The sequence below is a fragment of the Eubalaena glacialis genome, chromosome 8 (genome assembly GCF_028564815.1).
Source record: "Eubalaena glacialis isolate mEubGla1 chromosome 8, mEubGla1.1.hap2.+ XY, whole genome shotgun sequence".
NCBI classification, from domain to species: Eukaryota; Metazoa; Chordata; class Mammalia; order Artiodactyla; family Balaenidae; genus Eubalaena; species Eubalaena glacialis.
The window spans coordinates 114,366,259-114,385,640 of NC_083723.1; the positions used below are offsets into that span (position 1 = coordinate 114,366,259).

At 51.4% G+C, this 19,382-nt stretch overlaps 1 protein-coding gene across 2 annotated transcripts; it reads right to left on the minus strand.

Moving 5' to 3' along the window:
* Positions 1-89: 89 nt before the first annotated feature.
* Positions 90-16,104, minus strand: KLRG2 (killer cell lectin like receptor G2). 2 transcript variants are annotated; one of them, XM_061198094.1, is made up of 5 exons: positions 15,210-16,104; positions 9,013-9,114; positions 8,135-8,280; positions 769-872; positions 90-293 (listed from the first exon to the last, which is right to left on the minus strand). In XM_061198094.1, the coding sequence occupies exons 1-5, from the start codon at positions 15,991-15,993 to the stop codon at positions 173-175; spliced, it is 1,257 nt and encodes a 418-aa protein (XP_061054077.1). In that variant the 5' UTR covers positions 15,994-16,104; the 3' UTR covers positions 90-172. The 2 variants fall into 2 exon arrangements, with proteins under 2 accessions (XP_061054077.1, XP_061054078.1); XM_061198095.1 differs by lacking the exon at positions 9,013-9,114.
* Positions 16,105-19,382: the final 3,278 nt, after the last annotated feature.

Here is a 19,382-nt window from a genome sequence, read left to right on the forward strand (position 1 = left end):
AGGTCTCCTTCCCCGCGGATGCGATCTCCCTGCGCCAGGAGTCCGCTCCCTGCTTCGCCGAGGCAGGGCCACTGAGCAGAGCGGGCAGACCTGGAGGCCTGGGTCTGGGGGAAGGCTGCCCCAGCTCTCAGCCTGGCCTCCCCCAGCAGGCTCAGGGCGGGCAGAACCCAAGTCACTTGGTCCCCTTGGCGCAGACCCAGGGTCTGGGGGAGGCACAGTCCGAAGCCACGAACTTGCCTCCCTCCAGGCCCCCGCAGTCGAGATCCGGCTCTTGCTGGTCTTCCTCTGGGAGTCTGGGGAAGGGCGAGAGGAAGGGGAGGTACTCAGGCTGACGGACCCCCCCAGCCTCTGTGCCCGCTGTCTGGGTACCGCTGGGATCGCTGCATGGAGCCCGGGGGTCTGGAAAGAGCTCTGAGGCAGGAGTTATGATGATGTGCCCCGCCTCTTGCCCCAGGGAGTCAGCTGTGTGGCCCTGGACAAACCACCAAACCTCTCTGAGCGGCACTCCCCTCATCCATAGAACATGGTGACAGTCCTTCTTGGGTGAATGCGTGGGACCCAAACAAGGGATGGGGTGATGAGGACTAAATGAAACCAAGGGACATCCTAGGCTGGGGGTGGTGCAGGGGGGTGAACCTGGGGACACGTGGAGGGGAAAGCCTCCAGCCCCTTTGGCGCCTGCTGTGGTATCACGTGGGTCACACTGGGGGCCCAATGCTAGCGTGTTGGGGACAGAGGGGCCGCCCACCCAGGCCCACGGTCACTCACAGCTGGGGTGGCAGAGGGGTCCCATCGATCCAGTGCCAGCCCTGGGGGCCTCGTCGGGCCCCCACCCAGGAGTACTTGGTGACTGGGTATCTGCTCAGGAAGTCCTGAGAGAGAAAAGCAGCTGGTCATTCTTCTCGGGCCACTGATACGGCTCACCTGGGGCTTCCGTCCCCCTACCCCATCCCCCATCCCAGGTTTCTGCAAGTTCCCAGTTCCACAAGCTAGAGAAGCGACTCATCTCTCCCAAAACACCAGGAATTGGGAAGCTGTATTAGATGCTTGCTGGTTGATAGGCACTGTGCTCAAGACTGGGGACCAGAAATGTGGGCAATCCCAGCTCAGCCCTCCCCAAGGGGAGACAGGATGTGATCGCCCATCCCCACGGGCAACGCACAATGGGTACTGAGCGGACAGAGAAACGAGGCAGCTCAGAGAAGAGGGGGTGAAGGGCATGAGCAAAGCCGGGAGCCTACAAAGCAATGCAGGTGACAAACAGCAAGTAGCCTCACTGGGCAGGAGAAGAGTGTTAGGGTTGATTAGGCTGCAGAGGTGGCCAGGGAGCAGACGGTCAACAATACAATCGCCAGCAAGAGCATAAACTACACTGCATCCATTCCGAAAGTATTATGAAGACCATTCGAAATAAGGGTGAGTATGAAGCCCCTGGGGCAACATGGGGAAAAGTTATAGTACATGAAGGGTTATGGTAAGTGAAAAAGCTGAATTAAAGTTGTGGCATGGACTTCCCTGGTGGCGCAGTGGTTAAGAATCCGCCTGCCAGTGCAGGAGACACGGGTTCGATCCCTGGCCCGGGAAGATCCCACATGCCGCGGAGCAACTAAGCCCATGCGCCACAACTACTGAGCCTGCGTTCTAGAGCCCGTGAGCCACAATTACCAAGCCCGTGTGCCACAACTACTGAAGCCCGCGCGCCTAGAGCCCGTGCTCCACAACAAGAGAAGCCACTGCAGGGAGAAGCCCATGCACCACAACGAAGAGTAGCCCCCGCTCGCCGCAACTAGAGAAAGCCCGCGTGCAGCGAAGACCCAACGTAGCCAAAAATAAAATAAATAAATTTATTTTAAAAGATAAATAAATAAAAATAAAGTTGTGGCATGATTATAAGAATGAAAAAATGTGTACGCACATGGGCGCAGACACACAGGAACAACAAAAACCAAAACAAGTATGTTAGAGAGCTAGCAGAGATGCCTTTTTCTTTTAAATAATTGTCCTCAGCGTCATGTTATTTTTAGCAATGAATTAAAGCAAAAAATCGTATTTAAAAATTTTCAACTTGGAAAAAGATGTTTCAATATTGTAAGTCCTGGTGCAGGGAACTGGTGGATAGAGGTGGGGACAGTGGTCCACACCAGCCCAGTCTTTCCAGAACATAATCTGTGCTACAAAAAAAGAGTGGCAACACAGTTCCTATTGCTCGGACGGGTAATTCCACTTTGGGGAAGAAATCCAAGAACATAAAGGGGAGAAAATGAACTTTCGCAAAATTATCACACTGCTATTTATAGAGAAAAAATGGAAACCACCCAAATGCCCAGCAGTCAGGAAATAACTAGGCAGTTTATGGGATATCAACAAGATGGAAAATTACAGTGCTGTTAAAGATGATGAGCACACAGAAGATGCAGTTATGCAAGAAAACGTAAATACAAAATCATGCCGAGTGGAAAAAAGCAGACCACGCCAGCAAGCCTACGCCGAGTGGCGTACGTGCGCATTAGTGATGAGAAGTGACATAAATTTGATGCATGTTCAGTTCTTCCCTAGAAAAGTGTTTATGTTGACAGAAACAAAACCTCTATATTTAACCCTGGGGATTAGAAAGCAAGCACCAAGTGATGCCCATCCCCTTGGTGACACTCCTATTTGTCCTTGAGGTCTCAGTTTAAAGGTCACTTCCTGTAGGGACACTGCTCTGACCCCCTCCCCTGGGCTGCCACAACCTTCACAGTTTAGAGCATGGCGTGCGGCATTTGACTGGCTTGCTTCCTTGTCAGTTTCCTGTATCAGACAGTGAACTTGGTGAGGACCGGGTGCCTGCCCTATTCACCATTGACCATGACAGCCCAGCACATAGTAGACCAGCTCAACAAAACTGGCCACCCTCCCCTGTGTCACTGCCAATAACCAGCAAGGGCCACAGGTAACAATCGGGCTGTCAGGCCAGCCCTGCTCCCAGAGGTGTTGGTGCAGACCGTCTCCCCTTCAAGGGAACATCAGCCGGTCAACAGCTGGGAGAAGAGCCAGAAGGAACTTCCAGGCTGAAGGGTGCCAATCTTACCCCTTCTGAAATCCCAAAGACCAGACTGCATAAGGCACACGTACAGCCTCTCCTGGGCTGGTCATTTCCTCTCTGGCTGGACTCCACAGGCTGGGGCCCTTGGGCAGGGTTGGGTGGGAGCTTTGGAAGGGATGAGAAGGAACCTGGGCTGGCTTTGAGCTGTGAGTCAGAGGGCAGAGCAGCCCCAAGCATCTCACTGCTGTGGCTGCAGCAGACTCGGGGCTCCTGCTGGCCAGGCCCGACCTCCTGGCAGCAATCAGCTGCCTGATCGGAAAGACACACCAGAGCTTGGAGCTCCTCCCAGGGCTGAGAAGGGGGCTATCGCTGCAGAGTAGAGCTTTGGGGCTAGGACACCCTATATTCAAATTCTGGTCCTGTGACTTGCAAGCTAAGTGACCCTAGTTAAGTTACCCGACCTTTCAGAGCTTCAGTATGGTCCTCTGTAAAATGGGGGGATGTTTTGTGTACAAAGCCAAGGGCATGTAGTACACACTCATTAAATGAGGCGCCTCCAGTCCGTTGGATGGTGTACAAAGCTTCGTGTCTGCCTGCAACATATGTGACCTCATTTGATGCTTGGCATTGCCAAGGTGATCCTTCCCTTCTCTCTGTCCTAGCCCCAGGCCATGTGGCTCTCCCTCTGGGCCTCCTGGTGACAGGAGCCATGGCCTGTCCCCACCCAGCTCCACCCACTCCATTCCGTCTTTTTCCTTGCAGCTCAGACACCATTAACCTGTTCCCATTGTTAGCAAAAATTATGGTATGGGAAAAGCATTGCCTGGAGCTATAAGTAAATTCTAGAAACTTCTGTGTAATTTATGGCTCAAAGGACTGCTCTGTAATGGCACAGACATCTGGGGCCTCCACCTACTCCAGCTGGTGCATCTCCAACTTTGCCACCAACGTGGGGGGAGGGGAATGTGATCCTGAGCAGAATTTACCTGAAATCTCATATTTTACGTATTAAAATTAAGGTAAATTGTTTTCCATGCTTTCATACATTCCTTTTTAAAAAACTGTGGTAAAATATACATATAAAATTCACCATTTCAACCATTTTTAAGTGTATAGTTCAGTGGCGCTAGGTTCATTCACACAGTTGTGTGACCATCGCCCACCCCCATCTCCAAAACTTTTTCATCTTCCCCAACTGAAACTTTGCACCCATTAAACAACTCCCATTTCCCCCTCCCCTTGGCAACCACCATTCTACTTTCTGCCTTCAAACATTTCTGCTTTAATATTTAAATGTTTTAAACTACTTAATTTTCTGAATCCTATGACATTTATTCGTGTTTTCATCTTTCTGCACTCAAAATGTGGCTTACAGTCAATGTGTACATTTCAGGAAGCTTCTTCCTTCCCCCACCCTGGAAAACAAAGCTGATCTTAAACCAATGGCTAGTGAGTCTAATGACTGATGGCACAGAGGCACTGAAACTTTCTCCTTTCCTCTAACCTCTTGGGGAGGACGAGACGTGTCTACCCTGGGGCTGCGTGTATGACTGGCACCTTGGCGTGTCCCTGGGGTCTGCGCATCACAGCTCGTGGAGCCTGGCCTTTGCCAGTGGGCCCAGCCCCTCTGCTAGAGGCCAGCCTGTCCTCGGCTGCTCTTCCCCATCCCCGCCTTGGTGCCTCCTACAGCTTCTGGCCCTTGTCCAGAACTCAGGAGGACTCCAGAGCTTCACAGTCGTCATATTCTGGATTTTAACTGCCTGAGACCCAAATCTTCACTTTGGTCTTTTTGCAAGGGGCTTTTTGGAAGCTCCTTTTTGGAAAAAGCTTATCCAAACTTTGTGATATATTTTCCGAATATATACTTGTGTTACAAATGATTGATCCTGTTTGCTTAGTTTTAAAAGAATTCAAGCTCCGTTTGCGATGTGGGTAGTTCAGCTCATCTCCCCTCCTTGAGGACCCCCAGCCACAGGGAGGCCATTTGTTCAGCCGATGTCCGAGGTCATGGTGGACTGAACCTGTCTGATGAGAGGCCCGAGGGCAGGGAACTTTTACGTCACCAGTTTTCTGATGACACTTGCTGTGCTCAGTGGGTCTGTCTCAGGAGATGGGCCGCTAAGTCCCTGCCCAGCTCACCCCCCTCGTCAGGTCCAGGCACTCTCTAGAGACCCACCAAGTTCCCACTGGCCTTCATTTTGTAGATGCAACCGGGCTGGGTTGGGCAGAACCATTATATTCTGATCTCTTGCCTCCATGGGCTACCATTACTCTAGCATTTCCCCCTAATCAGAGTGCATACTATTTGTAGAACATTTAGACAATTTAAAAAAGCTTTAAAGAAGAAGGAAAATAATCACTCGTAATCTTGACTCCAGTGATAACCGCTATTAATATACTTCCTTTCAGTATGTTTTCTTTGCATATATATTTACCATATTGGGATCACACATGATTTTTTTCAATCTACATTCTATCTTTTTCATTTCCCCATGTTTTTTGAAAAATGTGTTATTCCTGGTAATAAAATAATCCATGTTCACTGTAAAACATTTTCTCCAGCAGATTTTTATATCCACTTCATGAGAACTCTCCCAGAGAAAAGAAAAAGACAGAAACTGCCTTCCCTGCCGTGTGGGGTGGAATACCTTTGATTTTAGGACTGGGCAGGAAGTGAAATTTCATACGTGAGAAAATCTTAAGTAAAATTATCAACTCAAATACAGAAGTATTTTGGGAAGAAAAAAATCTTGGCTAAATAAACCTTATCACAAGAGGCCAAGAATTAAAAAATAATAATAATAATAACCACAAGATTAAAGGAGGAAACATAAAAGACATTACCATCTTAATGTATGCGAAAAAAATCCAATGAAATTAAGACTCATTCATGCTTAAAACTCTTAGTAAAACAGGAATAGAAGGGAACTTCCTTAAATAATAACATAAGGGGGGAAAACGGACATAAGAATGGGAGGAGATAACAGCAGATGAGAAACGTGGACAAAATTTTGGAAGCTGGACAACATTGATTGGCTTAGCAGACCCAAGAAAGCCTAGTGGTTTTTCAAGGAAAGGGTGGAGGAAGCTGAGAAACATGCTAATTTGTATTGAGAAGCCCCAAAGTGCTCAAATACTAGAGGCAAGGTATAGGAAAACGCCAAGGCACAGAATAAAAAGCACTTGCATAAAAATAGAGATAACGCAGGGAGCAGAAGAAAACTTCCAAAACACTATAATTAGTATTTACAATGAGATAAGAGGTTTCATCCTTGAAACAGGAACAGGACACCATACAAAAGGAACATTTGAAGAACCAAAAAGAGTTCTTAAAATTACAAATAAGGCAGCAGAAATAAAAATGAAGAAAAAGACCCACAAAGGAATATTATTGTTAAATTTCAGAACACTGAATAAGAACAAAGGTGAAGACCCTGAAATTTTCCAGAGTTTGGGGTAGGGGGGCTGGTAAGAGTCACATACAAAGGATTGGGAATCAGAGTGAGTGAGACTTATTAATGGTCGGACTAAAAGTTGGAAGGCAATGGAGCAAAATCTGCACAATTCTGGAGGTAAACTATTTCCAACTTAGAAATCTGTACCCAGCCAAGCTATCAATCAAATGAGAGGTTAGATTAAAAGTATCGTTAGACATGAAAGATCTCAAATGTTTTCCAGCAAATTTATAGAGGGTGTGCTTCACCAAGAAAAGACATGGAATCTAGGAAACGGGATCTCACATAGGAAAATAAATGAAGGTAAAAAGGATGAAGGTAAAAAGAAATTCCAAGACAATAGCTGTGTAGCAGGCCCAGAGAGCAGCCAGTCCAGACTGAAGCAGAAGACAGAGCATTCCAGGAGGCTGTCTGTCCATCTCCTGAACTTTTTTTTAGTTTCCGGGTTGTTGTTTTTTTTTTCTGGTCCATGCTGCCTTGCCCACCTTGACCTTCAATCACATACTCCTGTCATATATAACCAGAGCATTGTGCACCTTCCCTTCATAGCATAGATCAATATAGTAATTAAACATCTATTTCTATGGTTTCTTGATTACTCTCTGCCTCACTCACTACTCTCAGTCATGTGAAGGTGGAGGCTGTGCTCTTCTGGCTCTTCATTGAATCCCCAGCGCCAAACGCGGTGTAGGTGCTCAGTAAATGTTTATTAAGGCACTGACTGAAAGAATGGTGCTTTTTCATGCATATTAGAACAGCTAATATAAATTCTTGGCACCTGCCCTCAGTTAGATAAAATTAAGCCAAGGGCTGGATCCAGTTTATAGGTCCTTTTTTGTAGTCACTTTCAGACCCACTGACTGGATTATTATTCAGCAAATATTCACTCCTCCCCCTCCCCCCCCAGGGTGGGAGTGGGGCATGGAGTATACTGCCCTGTCCCTTTGATGTTGGGCTTGGCCACGTTATTTGCTTTGCCCAACGGAATGTTAGCAGATATGACACGAGAAGTTCTCAGTTCTTGCCCTCCTGCCATTTTTCTTACGAAGAGTTTCTCTCAAGAAGGACGAGAGATTCATGGAGCAAACACAAACCCAATCCGTAGGCTCAAGCCAAGCCCAGCCAATCTGCATCCCGAAGCTGAGCTGTCCTGCCAAACCCAGCCCGAATTAGCCCATCACCAGTCCTCCCACAGACCAACGATCAAGAAAGAAATGCTTATTGTCTTAAGTCACTGACTTTTGGGGTGATTTGTTACCCAGTATTATTATAGCAATACCTGACTGGAATACCCACTAAATGTAATTTATTTTCCAGACTACCTCTCAGAGGGTACATGTGTGTCTCCCCCACAGACCGGCCAGCACAGACTTGTTCCTGAGTTCGCTGTTAAGTGCTGGGTCACCAGGTTGGATGGGAGCATCTCCGCTCCAGCCTTCCCAGCTCCACTTCCACTTCTTAGAATGAAGAGCAAACTGAACATCTTGGAGACCTGACGCCTGGTCCTCCTGCATGTCACTTTATTTCTCCAGGCCTTGGTGACTTTTTCTATAACATAGAGTTGGACTAGATCTTTGAGGTTCCTTCTAGTACTGAGAATCTAATCTGTAATGATAACCACGCCCCTCTCCTGCCCACCTACCCCCCTCCTCACCTGGGTGTGTCTCAGCAGGGGGAGGGTAGCATGGTGGGCTGAGCAGAAAGCCTGGCTGGCCTCCCAGGCCTCAGCTTCGGCAGAGAGGTAGTAGCAGTGCTCCATGGACCACATCCAGCCCTGGGGGCATGGCTGGCACCTGGCCCCTGCAGCACAGAGACCAGCGGTGAGTGCAGGGTAAACTGTACAGAGCTGAATGTGTGGATGTTCAAATATCAGGGCGGGGGGGACTTTCCTGGTGGCGCAGTGGTTAAGAATCCGCCTGCCAATGCAGGGGACACGCGTTCGAGCCCTGGTCCGGGAAGATCCCACATGCCGTGGAGCAACTAAGCCCGTGCGCCACAACTACTGAGCCTGTGCTCTAGAGCCCGCGAGCCACAACTACTGAGCCCACGTGCCACAACTACTGAAGTCCGTGTGCCTAGAGCCCGTGCTCCGCAACAAGAGAAGCCACCGCGATGAGAAGCCCGCGCACTGCAACGAAAAGTAGCCCCCGCTCACCGCAACTAGAGAAAGCCCGCGCGCAGCAACAAAGACCCAACGCAGCCAAAAAAAAAAAAAAAAAAAAATCAGGGGGCAAATCTGGAGGCATGGAACTGGCAAGACTTGGAGGGGCGAGCAAGGCGGGCGGGCCCTGGGAAGGCTGCACAGCTTGTGCACAAGGCCTCTCCAAGCACAGGCTGTGTCCACAGAAGGAAGGGGCTCTTCTCCCTTACCTCTGCTCACCGAGCCCTGCGTCTTCACGCTGCATCTGCGTGGGGGGCATGTCTTTTTCTAATTCTCACAAAGGAGCTAGAAGGACTAGACACCCTGCTGGGGGGGCAGGGGAGGAGAGGGGACGGGGGGCGGGGGTGTCTGGGGACGGGGAGGTGCCATACCTGCTTTCGAGGCCAGGGCCACAATGGCCACCGTAGACACCGCCAGGAGCACGGCCATGACTGCCAGGGCCCAGCGCAGGGACCTCATGTACATGGGCAGCCCTGCGGGAGGGGAGGGGACAACCAGGAGACACAGGTTAGGAGATGGTCCCAACTCAGGACCATGCTGACTCCTATACCATCATCATGCCCACCTCATCGCCCACCCTCAGGCCCAAGACACCAGGATAAACCACTCAATTTAAGTCCGAACCTCATACCTCGGATAAAACTGCTAGAAGATATTCCACTTCTTAAATAACTAGAAGACGTAAGAGTCTCTTCAAGAAAGAAGGTAGCTAAGAACCATTTATTGAGCATCCGATGTGCATTAGACGTAGGGCACAAATAGCACCAAGGATGGGGCATGGGCCCTGCACTCAGGGAGCTAACGGGACAGGCAAGGGTACCAGGAGATCAAACTCCACACAAGAGAGGAACGAAGGCTAGATTCAGAGTTCGACAGACCCCCAAATTCAAGTTCGAGTCCTGACTCTATGGGCCCCTCAAGTGTTCTTGGTGTTTTTCATTTTAACATTGGAATCACATCTGCCTCTTCTATCCAGGTCACTGGAGGCCACTAATGAAGCTTCACACAGAGAGTGCCTTGTGGTCTGCAGAGCACTAGACAGATGTGAGTTGTCAGCCGCCCAAGGACCTAGGGGACCAGAGGGCTGGAATGAGGCTGTGGAGGGGAAAGGAAGACAGGAGGACACTCCAGGTGGGAGGAAGGGTACAAAGGCTCAGAGACAGAACATGTTCAGGGACTTCCCTGGCAGTCCCGAGGTTAGGACTCTGTGCTTCCACTGCTGGGGGCCCAGGTTCGATCCTGGTCGGGGAACCAAGATCCTGCAAGCTGTGCTGCGCGGCCAGAAAAAAAAAAAAGAACATGTTCAGATGCCACAGCCTACCCTGTAGATGGAGTAACCAGGGAAGTCAGAGGGGAAAACTTGGGGAGTAAAACATAGTGAATGCTTAATCATAGCCAGAATTATAAGCAGCTTTCCACCTGGAAAGACACACCCATCTCAAGTAACTGAGCACTCAGAATTTGACCTCTGCCACGACTCAGGCGTGAAATCAATCAGCAAACACCTTGCTGCAAGGGGCCCAGGACCCAACCAAATCTTGGCGATGAGGGTCAGGAATGCCTCAGAATCAGTGTGAGGGTCCTAAGAACTCAATCATTATATTTCCCAAAGCCTGAAACAGCAGAGGTTAGTCTGTGGCAAATATTTCATTATTTTGAAAAGAGTAATTCCATTTAAAAAACCATGGACATTGTATATACCCACCACTCGATTTCCTTTTTGTATCAGGGATTGACATCTCCAGTGTCACACCCTCTGCTGCTTTTCTTCACTGCTCATCCCATCGTCATTGTCTACATTTCAATTACCTTTGCCACGCCACAACTGAAACACCTTCTGCTTCCTCCTAGTCAAATCCCACGGCTGGGGTGGAGCCAGGTTTTGGGGGACTTAGTTTATCCAATTGGGGCAGGGGGTCATCTTAAAAAATAAAATACAGGGACTTCCCTGGTGGTGCAGTGGTTAAGAATCCGCCTGCCAACACAGGGAACATGGGTTCGAGCCCTGGTCCGGGAAGATCCGTGGTCCGTGGAGCAACTAAGCCCGTGCGCCACAGCTACTGAGCCTGCGCTCTAGAGCCCGCGAGCCACAACTACTGAGCCCGCGTGTCACAACTACTGAAGCCCACGCGCCTAGAACCCGTGCTCCACAACAAGAGAAGCCACTGCAGTGAGAAGCCCGCGCACAGCAACGATGATCCAATGCAGCCAAAAATAAATAAATAAAATTTATATTAAAAAAAAAAAACACAAACTTCCAAATACAAAGTTCAGCACAGGGGCTCAGAGGGCTCCTGCCAGTGAGAGGCCCGCTTGTGTCACTGCCTTCAGGTCCATCTACTTCGGCCGGTGGCCTCTGCTCCTCCGGCTGAGCCTGACCACGCTGGACATCACCTCTCCCAGCTCCATCTCCTCCAGGCACTGAGAGCATTCTTCCTCTGAATGTACCCCTCCTGGTACCATCCCAGACTGCCAGGCGCTTTTGTTTTCTCCTGCCCAGACTGAGGACCGCTGGAGGGCAGGGTCAGGACGGCCGTTTCCTCACATCTTCCACACCTGCTGTGCTGAGCACAATGTGACAGGCGGCGGCAGGCTGGACGACCCCTGAGATCCAACTGCCGCTCCCCTTCCCCCGACGGGGCTGGGGACTAAGCGCTTCTGACATGTGCTTACACTCTGAGGTTAGCGCTACTCATTGAGTAATGACTTACGGAGCACTTAAGTGCCAGGTGCTGGGGATGCAGTGAAAGCCTAGACTGTCACCTGCCATGCCCCGCGGGGCTCAGAATCCAGGGGAGCATACTTACAAGAGGGATGCTGGCGTTGGGCAGCACAAGGGCCCGTGGAGCATGGAATAGGGACACCTGATCTAGCCTTGGGGACCAGAAGAGGTGACTCTGAACCAACACCTAAAGGGGAATAGTCTCCATTTGAGGATCCAGCTCTCCCCCAGTTTTATATTTCTTTATTTTTAAAATTAATTATTATTTATTTATTTATTTGGTTGCACCGGGTCTTAGTTGCAGCAGGAGGGCTCCTTAGTTGTGGCATGGGAACTCTTAGTTGCGGCATGCATGTGGGATCTAGTTCCCTGACGAGGGATTGAACCCTGGCCCCCTGCATTGGGAGTGCAGTCTTAACCACCGCGCCACCAGGGAAGTCCCTCCCCCCAGTTTTAGGCTCTCTGCAAAAGCCAATTTCTCTTCTGGGCTGAGGGCTGCCATACAGAACATTCCCTGAGTCTTTGATTCTTCAGTTTACACCTGGACAGCGCCTCTGGGACATCTGCCCCAAAAAGCAAGGGAAGAGACAAAGCAGTGACGTCTCCAACCCACTCCACAGTGGCCTCCTCCCTCTTGGGTTCACAAGGATGGGACATGAAACAGCTGGGTGGCAGCATTACCGCACTGGCCTGGGCAAGTCCCTGAGCCTGTGCCCTAGTACACCCTCTTGTTGAGGTAACCAGCTTGATCTAGGCGGTAAAGGCCACCACAGGCAGAAACCACAATGCAGAGCTCCTCATCCAAGCAACCTCCCTCAGACCAAGCTTCAGCCAGGAACTTTAAAGTTCTTTAATCCCACACTTCCCAGAGAGCAAGCCCAAAGCACCAAGTGTCTGCATGCACCCTGCAGTATTTTCTGCCCGGCATCTCCCTCCCCTGACATCATTCCTTTCCACACCCCCGGGTTACCTGTCTCGTGTCCAGAGTATTGTTTCCACGTGGCAGCTCTCCCTAACTATCCAGTCCCGAAGTCCGCCTCTCCCCTGGACACTGGACACTGCTGACCACATCTTCCAGAAACTCTCTCCTTTTTCTGCTTCTTTGCATCCTGATTCTCTTCCTACCACCTACATTTTTCTTTCCCAGTCTGTGGCTGGCTCCTCTTCCTTTTTTTTCCTTTCCGGCTGTGCTACACGGCATGGGGGTGTGGAGGGCGTGCAGAGTCTTAACCACTGGACCGCCAGGGAAGTCTGGCTCCTCTCCCTTTAAATGACATCACTACCTGGAACTCCCAAATGTAACTGCTTATTTCTCCCACGCCTCTTCCCCCATTCTCCATTCCGCAAGGATAACCCAATCAATCCATCATTCAGCTACCCAGCTCAGCAACTCGGGAATCATCCCCACTCTTCCTGTTAGCGCATCTTCATCAGCGCAGTGGCCCCACTCTCTAATTCAACCTTTGAACACTCCCTCCCACCTCTGCGATAGATCAAACCTTCATCGTCTCTTGCGGAACTACTGCTATCACCTCCTAAGGTCTCCCTTCCTTCAATCTCATGCCTGTCCTGACCTTCCTCCACAGTGCTGTCAGAGCTCACTTTCTAGAATAAACATCCAACCATGTTACCTCCCCACGACTCCTCACTTCCTTGAGTCCTCACTTCCTTATCATCCCACCCTTTTAGTCACAGACTCTCCTATTATTAATCTGATAAAAAAGCTACATACTCGGGCTTCCCTGGTGGCGCAGTGGTTAAGAATCCGCCTGCCAATGCAGGGGACACGGGTTCGAGCCCTGGTCCGGGAAGATCCCACATGCCGCGGAGCAACTAAGCCCGTGCGCCACAACTTCTGAGCCTGTGCTCTAGGGCCCGCGAGCCACAACTACTGAGACTGCAAGCCACAACTACTGAAGCCCGCATGCCTAGAGCCCGTGGTCTGCAACAAGAGAAGCCACCGCAATGAGAAGCCTGTACACCGCAACAAAGAGTAGCCCCCGCTCGCCGCAACTAGAGAAAGCCCGCGCGCAGCAATGAAGACCCAACACAGCCAAAAATAAATTAAAAAAAAAAACAAATTTATAAAAAAAAAAAAAGCTACAGACTCATTGTGGTGGACAGAATAATGTCCTCCTAAAGAAGTCCACGTCTTAATCCTTGGAACCTGTGAATATGTTAGGTTACAAGGCACAGAGGAATTAAGGCTGCAGATGGAATTGAGGTTGCTTATCTGCTGACCTTGAGTTGGGGAGACTATCCTGGATTTCTGGGTGGGTCCAATGTTATCACAAGGGTCCTCATAAATGGAAGAGGGAGGTAGAAGGACAGGAGAGTCACAGAGATGGCAGTGGAAAGGTTCAGCCTGACACTGGCTGGTTTTTCTCTTTTTTATTGGCTGCGTTGGGTCTTCGTTGCTGCGCGCGGGCTTTCTAGTTGCGGCGAGCGGGGACTACTCTTCATCGCGGTGCGCGGGCTTCTCATTGCGGTGGCTTCTCTTGTTGCAGAGCTCGGGCTCTAGGCGCGCAGCCTTCAGTAGTTGTGGCACGTGGGCTCAGTAGTTGCGGCTCGCGGGCTCTACAGCGCAGGCTCAGGAGTTGCGGTGCACAGGCTTAGCTGCTCCGCGGCATGTGGGATCTTCCCGGACCAGGGCCCGAACCCGTGTCCCCTGCATTGGCAGGCAGATTCTTAACCACTGCGCCATCAGGGAAGTCCCGGTTGGTTTTGAATATACAGAGGACCATGAGCTAAGGAACTCAATCGCTCTTAGAAGCTAGAAAAGGCAAGGAAACAATCATCTCCTAGGGCCCCCAGCAGGGATCACAGCCCTGCCAACTGGACTTTAGGCTCTTGAGCCCATATCAGACTTCAGACTTACAGAGCTGCAAGATAATAAATTAGTGCCATTTTAAGCCTCCAAGTTTGTGCCAATTTGTTACAGCAGCACCAGAAAACGATACACCTCTCATGCAGAAAATGTGCTCACACCCAACTCTGCAAAAGTTCCCGCGTGATTAGAGTCCCTGAACTCTACCATGTCTAAGAACCCCTGGCATAGAGGCCCTCGGGATTTGGCGCCTGTCTAGCTGACCGGTCTCCTCTCAACTGGTCAAGCTTTCAGCAGGTTGTCTGCTGGGGAGGCCTCTAGCCCCTCCAGCCAGAAGGGGCGCTACCACCCCCAACTCCCACTCAGCTTTCAGGGCTTAGCTGCAGGAAGCTTTCCCATGCCCTCAAGTTCACCAACCACTCCCTTCTGGTTCCTTGTCCAGGATTTTTATATTTTTCAGGCTCTTTCTTCTTCCCTGCAAGTCGCCACCACCCACGCGGCAACAAAAAAACTCACACACACCCTAGCACAGTCTGGCCCGTAGTCCCCACGCAGTAGCAGCAGTAGCTGCTGAACGGATGAGCGTTAGGGGTCAAGTGGTCCTCGATATACGGGAGGGAAGGAGGGAGTCTGGGCCTGCGAGAGATCTGCCAGCTGCAGCCAAGAGCCGGGAGACCGCGGTGCTGCCGGGCCGCCACCGCCGTCACGTGATCCTGAAAGACCTCCCCCCGCCTGGAATTCCTTCCACCTCTACTTCTCAAAGACGCTGCGCACACTAAGAGCGAACGCGAAAGTTCTTGGAGGGTCGGGGAGGGAGAATAGCGGTTTTATTCTTTTACTGCCAACAAGTTGGATTATAATTACGTAGACCAAAAGTTACCGACTCTACGCCAGAGAGGCCGGGTGGGGTTCCTCCGCCGCAGTGGCCCAACGCTGGGTGGGTGGGTGGTTAGCAGGGGGGCCTCAGGTTCGTCGACCCCCACCCGGGAGCGCGGCTCCCGGCGCCGGCGCGCGCTTACCTATGAGCTTTATGACCCGGGACAGCTTCTTGTCGCCGTCCATCTCGGCGTGGAGCACGGCGTTCTCCTTGCAGCGGCAGCGGCACGTGGGGGAGCCCGGGGACTCCGCGCGCCCCTCGGCGGGACCGGCCCAACCCTCGGCGTCGAGGCCGCGCTCCGTCTGGGCTGCGGCCAGCGGCGTGCCACGGCCCCAGGTGCCTCCCGGAGACGGGGTCCGCCGCAAGAGCGGGTGCGCTGGGGAGGCGTGGGGGGAGAAGGCCGGCGATTCCGGCACCGGGACGGTGAGGAAGCGCGTGGAGGGCGCTGGCGAGGGCGCGCGGCTGCCGCCGGCCGCGCCCACGGACTTCACGCGCACGTCCACCTGCAGTTCCACAGGGGCCCAGGCGCCCCGAGCCGGCTCACCGGGCGCGGCCCTGAGCATCTCCTCGGCCCCCGGCGTCTCGCCGTCCCGGGGCTGCTCGGCCGCGGCTGGGCCCGGCGACGGCGGCTGCGGGCTGGCCGACTCCTTACGGCGGAAGGCGCTGTAGCCCGGGCTGGGTGGCAGCAACCGCAGGGGCGCGGGTCCAGGCGAGGGCAGCTTCTTCCCGCCCGACAGGTCCTGGCCCGCGCCCGCCTCCTCCTTCACTGCGGGAGCCAAACTCGGGCTGCTCTCGGGACTCTCAGGACGTCTTTCCTCCGCGGGGACCTGGGGCTGCTCCAGCTCCGGGACCCGGCTTCCCAAGGGCTCCACTGGGATCTCGGCTCCGGCTTGGTCTTCCCCCGACGCCGCCCGGGCTCCCTCCATTTTATACGCGGAGCAGCCGAGCGATGCCGAGCGGGGTGCACCTGGGTCCAGGTAGGGAGTTAGCTTCGCCTCCCGGGTCGGGATTGGTTCCGACGGGTCGCTGGAAGTTGTCAAGCCACGCCCCTCTCCGTCGCCACACCCACTTCCTCCTCCCAACCAAGGACCCCGCTGGGATTGGCTGTGGCTCGGGTTCTGTTGGCCACGCCCCTTCAGGCCCCCAGCCTCGCCTTCACTTGGCGCAAGGAAAAGAGAGGGGCAGAAGGGTCTGGCTGAGGGGTTACCCGGAAAGAGCCGGGAGACGGATAAGGGGGAGCCCAGAGCCCAGACTCTTCTCTCTTCCTTGTCCCTGGCCCTACCCATTTCCCCCTCCAGCCCTCTGCCATTGTGCTGATTTTTGAGAGTTAGGGAAGGAGCGGCACACTAGAGGACTCCCCCAAGGCAGAAGTCCCAGGGACATCTACTCTGGAGGCCTGACTCCTACTGGGCTAACTCAATAAAGACTGAGAAATGAATAAGCTTGAAAATGTGTATTTTCACGGGGAGAGAAGCCTGGTCCCCTGCCAGCCTGGTGTGGAGTACAGGGTTCCCAGCCCTGACCAGTAATCTGAATACCATGAAAAAAATACAGATTCCTGGCAGACTCCACCCAGACCTACTGAATCTCGTAAGGCGGTAAGGCCAATTTTTAACAAGTGCCCCAGGGTAAGATTGGCAGATAAAATACAGACCACTCAGTTAAATCTGAATTTCAGATAAATAAATAAAAAAATAGGTTTTTTGTTTTTTGTATAAGAACGTCCCAAGTGCTCCGTGGGATATACTTATATTTAAAAAGTATTCGTTATCTGAAATTAAAATTTAACCTGCCTCCTATATTTTTATTTGCCAAATCAGGCACCTCTACCCCAGGGACTTCTGCTGGAGTGATCTTGGGAGCAGCATTTGGAAAGACCACAGACTTGCTACTCCTGAGAGAAGGGAAGGAAGAAGGATGTGGAGGGGAAGGATCTTAGGAGGGGAGTTAAACTACTGGAAAGGATGCTCCTTGAAGACAAGTAACTGAGAGAAAAAGTCCAGCAGAAAGAAAGCACTATATGAAAACACTTCATGTTTAATCTCTACCAAACCTAGGCTATATATTTAATGTGGGGATATATATATATGCCTGAAAATGCATTTAAAAAGATGTGGAAAGATAGATACATACCAAAGTGATAATACTAGTGGATTTTGCTGTAGATTGTCTGGGGGGGGGGCAGGGGGGACCGTCTAGGAGACTTAACCTTATCTGCAATGTTTCCACTTTCTAGAAACAGAAGGTATTTATGTATATTCTTACATAAAAATTCAATTTTTAAAGAGATGGCATATAGTAAGTTATTTTTTTAGGGCTAATAAAGATTACTAAAAATATGAAAATAGTTCAGAAAGTATATAAAATATAAAGGAAAGGTCTCTTCTGTCCCTCCATTTCACCTCTCCGAGGCAGCCGCTGGCCCTGTTGAGATGGGCTCATTGTTCATTTTCAGTGTGGATTGGAGCTGAGAGAGGAGCATCCTGACCGGTTTTCCTCCTTAAATATCTTCGCCTGGGATGACGATCATCACATACGTAGTTTATAAAATCAAAGACTTCTTATCTTCCAAGTGTTCTGGCTCAGAGAGAGTCAGCGAGGAAAACATGATGTGCGTCACTGTGTCACGGTCCCTAAGAGGGAGACGCCAAGGCCTGGCTCCCCTGCCCACAGCCCACCACCCTGGGCTGGGCTCAGACTCAGAGGTACCCAGGGCCACCTAAATTCCATCTTAAATTTGAACTGTAGACCACAGTGCCTGTGGGAAGTTGGTGGCGGGCACTGGCGCTGAGGGGTCAGGAGTGGAGAGACCGAGGGCAGCAAGAGGAGTGGGCAGAACGCAGCCCTGGCCCATCCCTCCTACCTGCTTTCTGGATTCCGTCCCCTCCTGTCTGCAGTCATACTTTCATTTCACCAGTATTTATGGAGCACCGACTGTGTGCCTGGCCTGTGGGTAAAAAGCCAGGGTGCTCTCTTGGGAGCCTGCACCACGATGATCTCCTCTCTAGTCTCTCCCTCTTCAACTGGTTCTTTCCCATCAACATGATCAAGCTTTACACACCTTGGACCCTATATCCCCCTCCAGCCAATACCCTGTCTATTTCTTCCTTAGCACGACCAGCCTTCTCTAACGAGAGAATTATCCCCACACTCTCTCCATTTCATCACATCCCAAGCACTCCTAAACCACTACGGTCTGTTTCAGCCCCCGCTAGTCTGCCAAAATCTTCTTTGCCAATGCCACCAGATCCAGCAGACATTCTTCAGTGCTTCCTTTACCTCTCAAAGCTTTTGACGTTGCCAACCATTGCCTCTTCCTCAAGCCCCTGTTGTTTTCCTAATCCCACACTCTGCTGGGTCTCCTTTACTTCCCAGCTGCTCCACCTTGAGTCTGCTCCCAGAGCTTCCTACTCTCCAGCACTCTCTCCAGCCCGGATCTTTCTCCTGACCTTGACCATAACAGCTATGCTATGGGTTGGATTTTGTCCCGCGACCGTGCCTTGCCCCAGATTCATATGTTGAAGTCCTAACCCCTAGAGCCTCAGAATATGACCTTATCTGGAATTAGGTAATCAGTTAAGATGAAGCCACACTGTAGTAGGGTGGGCCCCTAATCCGATATGACTGGTGTCCTTATGAAAAGGGGAGATTTGAATACAGACACACACACTGGGACAACACCTCGTGAACATGAAGGCAAAGATCGGGGTGATGGGTCTACAAGCCAAGGGATGCCAAAGATTGCCAGCAAACCACCAGAGCTGGGGGAGAGGCGTGGAACAGGTTCTTCATCACAGCCCTCAGAAGGATCCAACCCTGACTCTGCCATGATCTTGGACTTCCAGCCCGCAGAACTGTGAGACAATAAATTTCTATTGTTTAAGCCACTTGGTTTGTGGTACTTTGTTACGGCAGCCCTAGAAAACAAGTGTCACCAGTCCAGATGGCTGCCTGCCCTGGGGACAGCTTACCCTGACCCTTCACCACCACTGACTCAGCTGGGCCAATCAGATTGTCCCTCACAGGAATTTGGCACTTGATCTGAGAGACCTGGAGCTGGGAGTTGTCACAGCTCCCAATAGGGCACCTCTCTAGAGAGAAGACCCACAGACCCTTCCTCAGGTTCCTGGAGTTTCTGTGGCTTCAGTCCTTCCTAAAGCATGCTTGTTCAAACTCTGTGGATTTCAGGGGGCCCTGGTATCATTCCGCTACCTCCCTTTTTTTGCCTTAAGTTAGCACATCATTTACCACTCTGATTGCAAGTGGCAGAAAACCCAAGTCCAACCACTGCTTGCCTCGGGCGCCCTGGGGCTCC

Coding starts and splice junctions, on each gene's coding strand:
- KLRG2 (XM_061198094.1), bottom strand. CDS start 15,993: ATGGAGGGAGCCCGGGCGGCGTCGGGGGAAGACCAAGCCGGAGCCGAG. Junction 8,281..9,012: donor GGCCCTGGCCTCGAAAGCAG/GTATGGCACCTC, acceptor TCTGTGCTGCAG/GGGCCAGGTGCCAGCCATGC. Junction 873..8,134: donor CCCTGCTGAGACACACCCAG/GTGAGGAGGGGG, acceptor TTTCTCTCTCAG/GACTTCCTGAGCAGATACCC.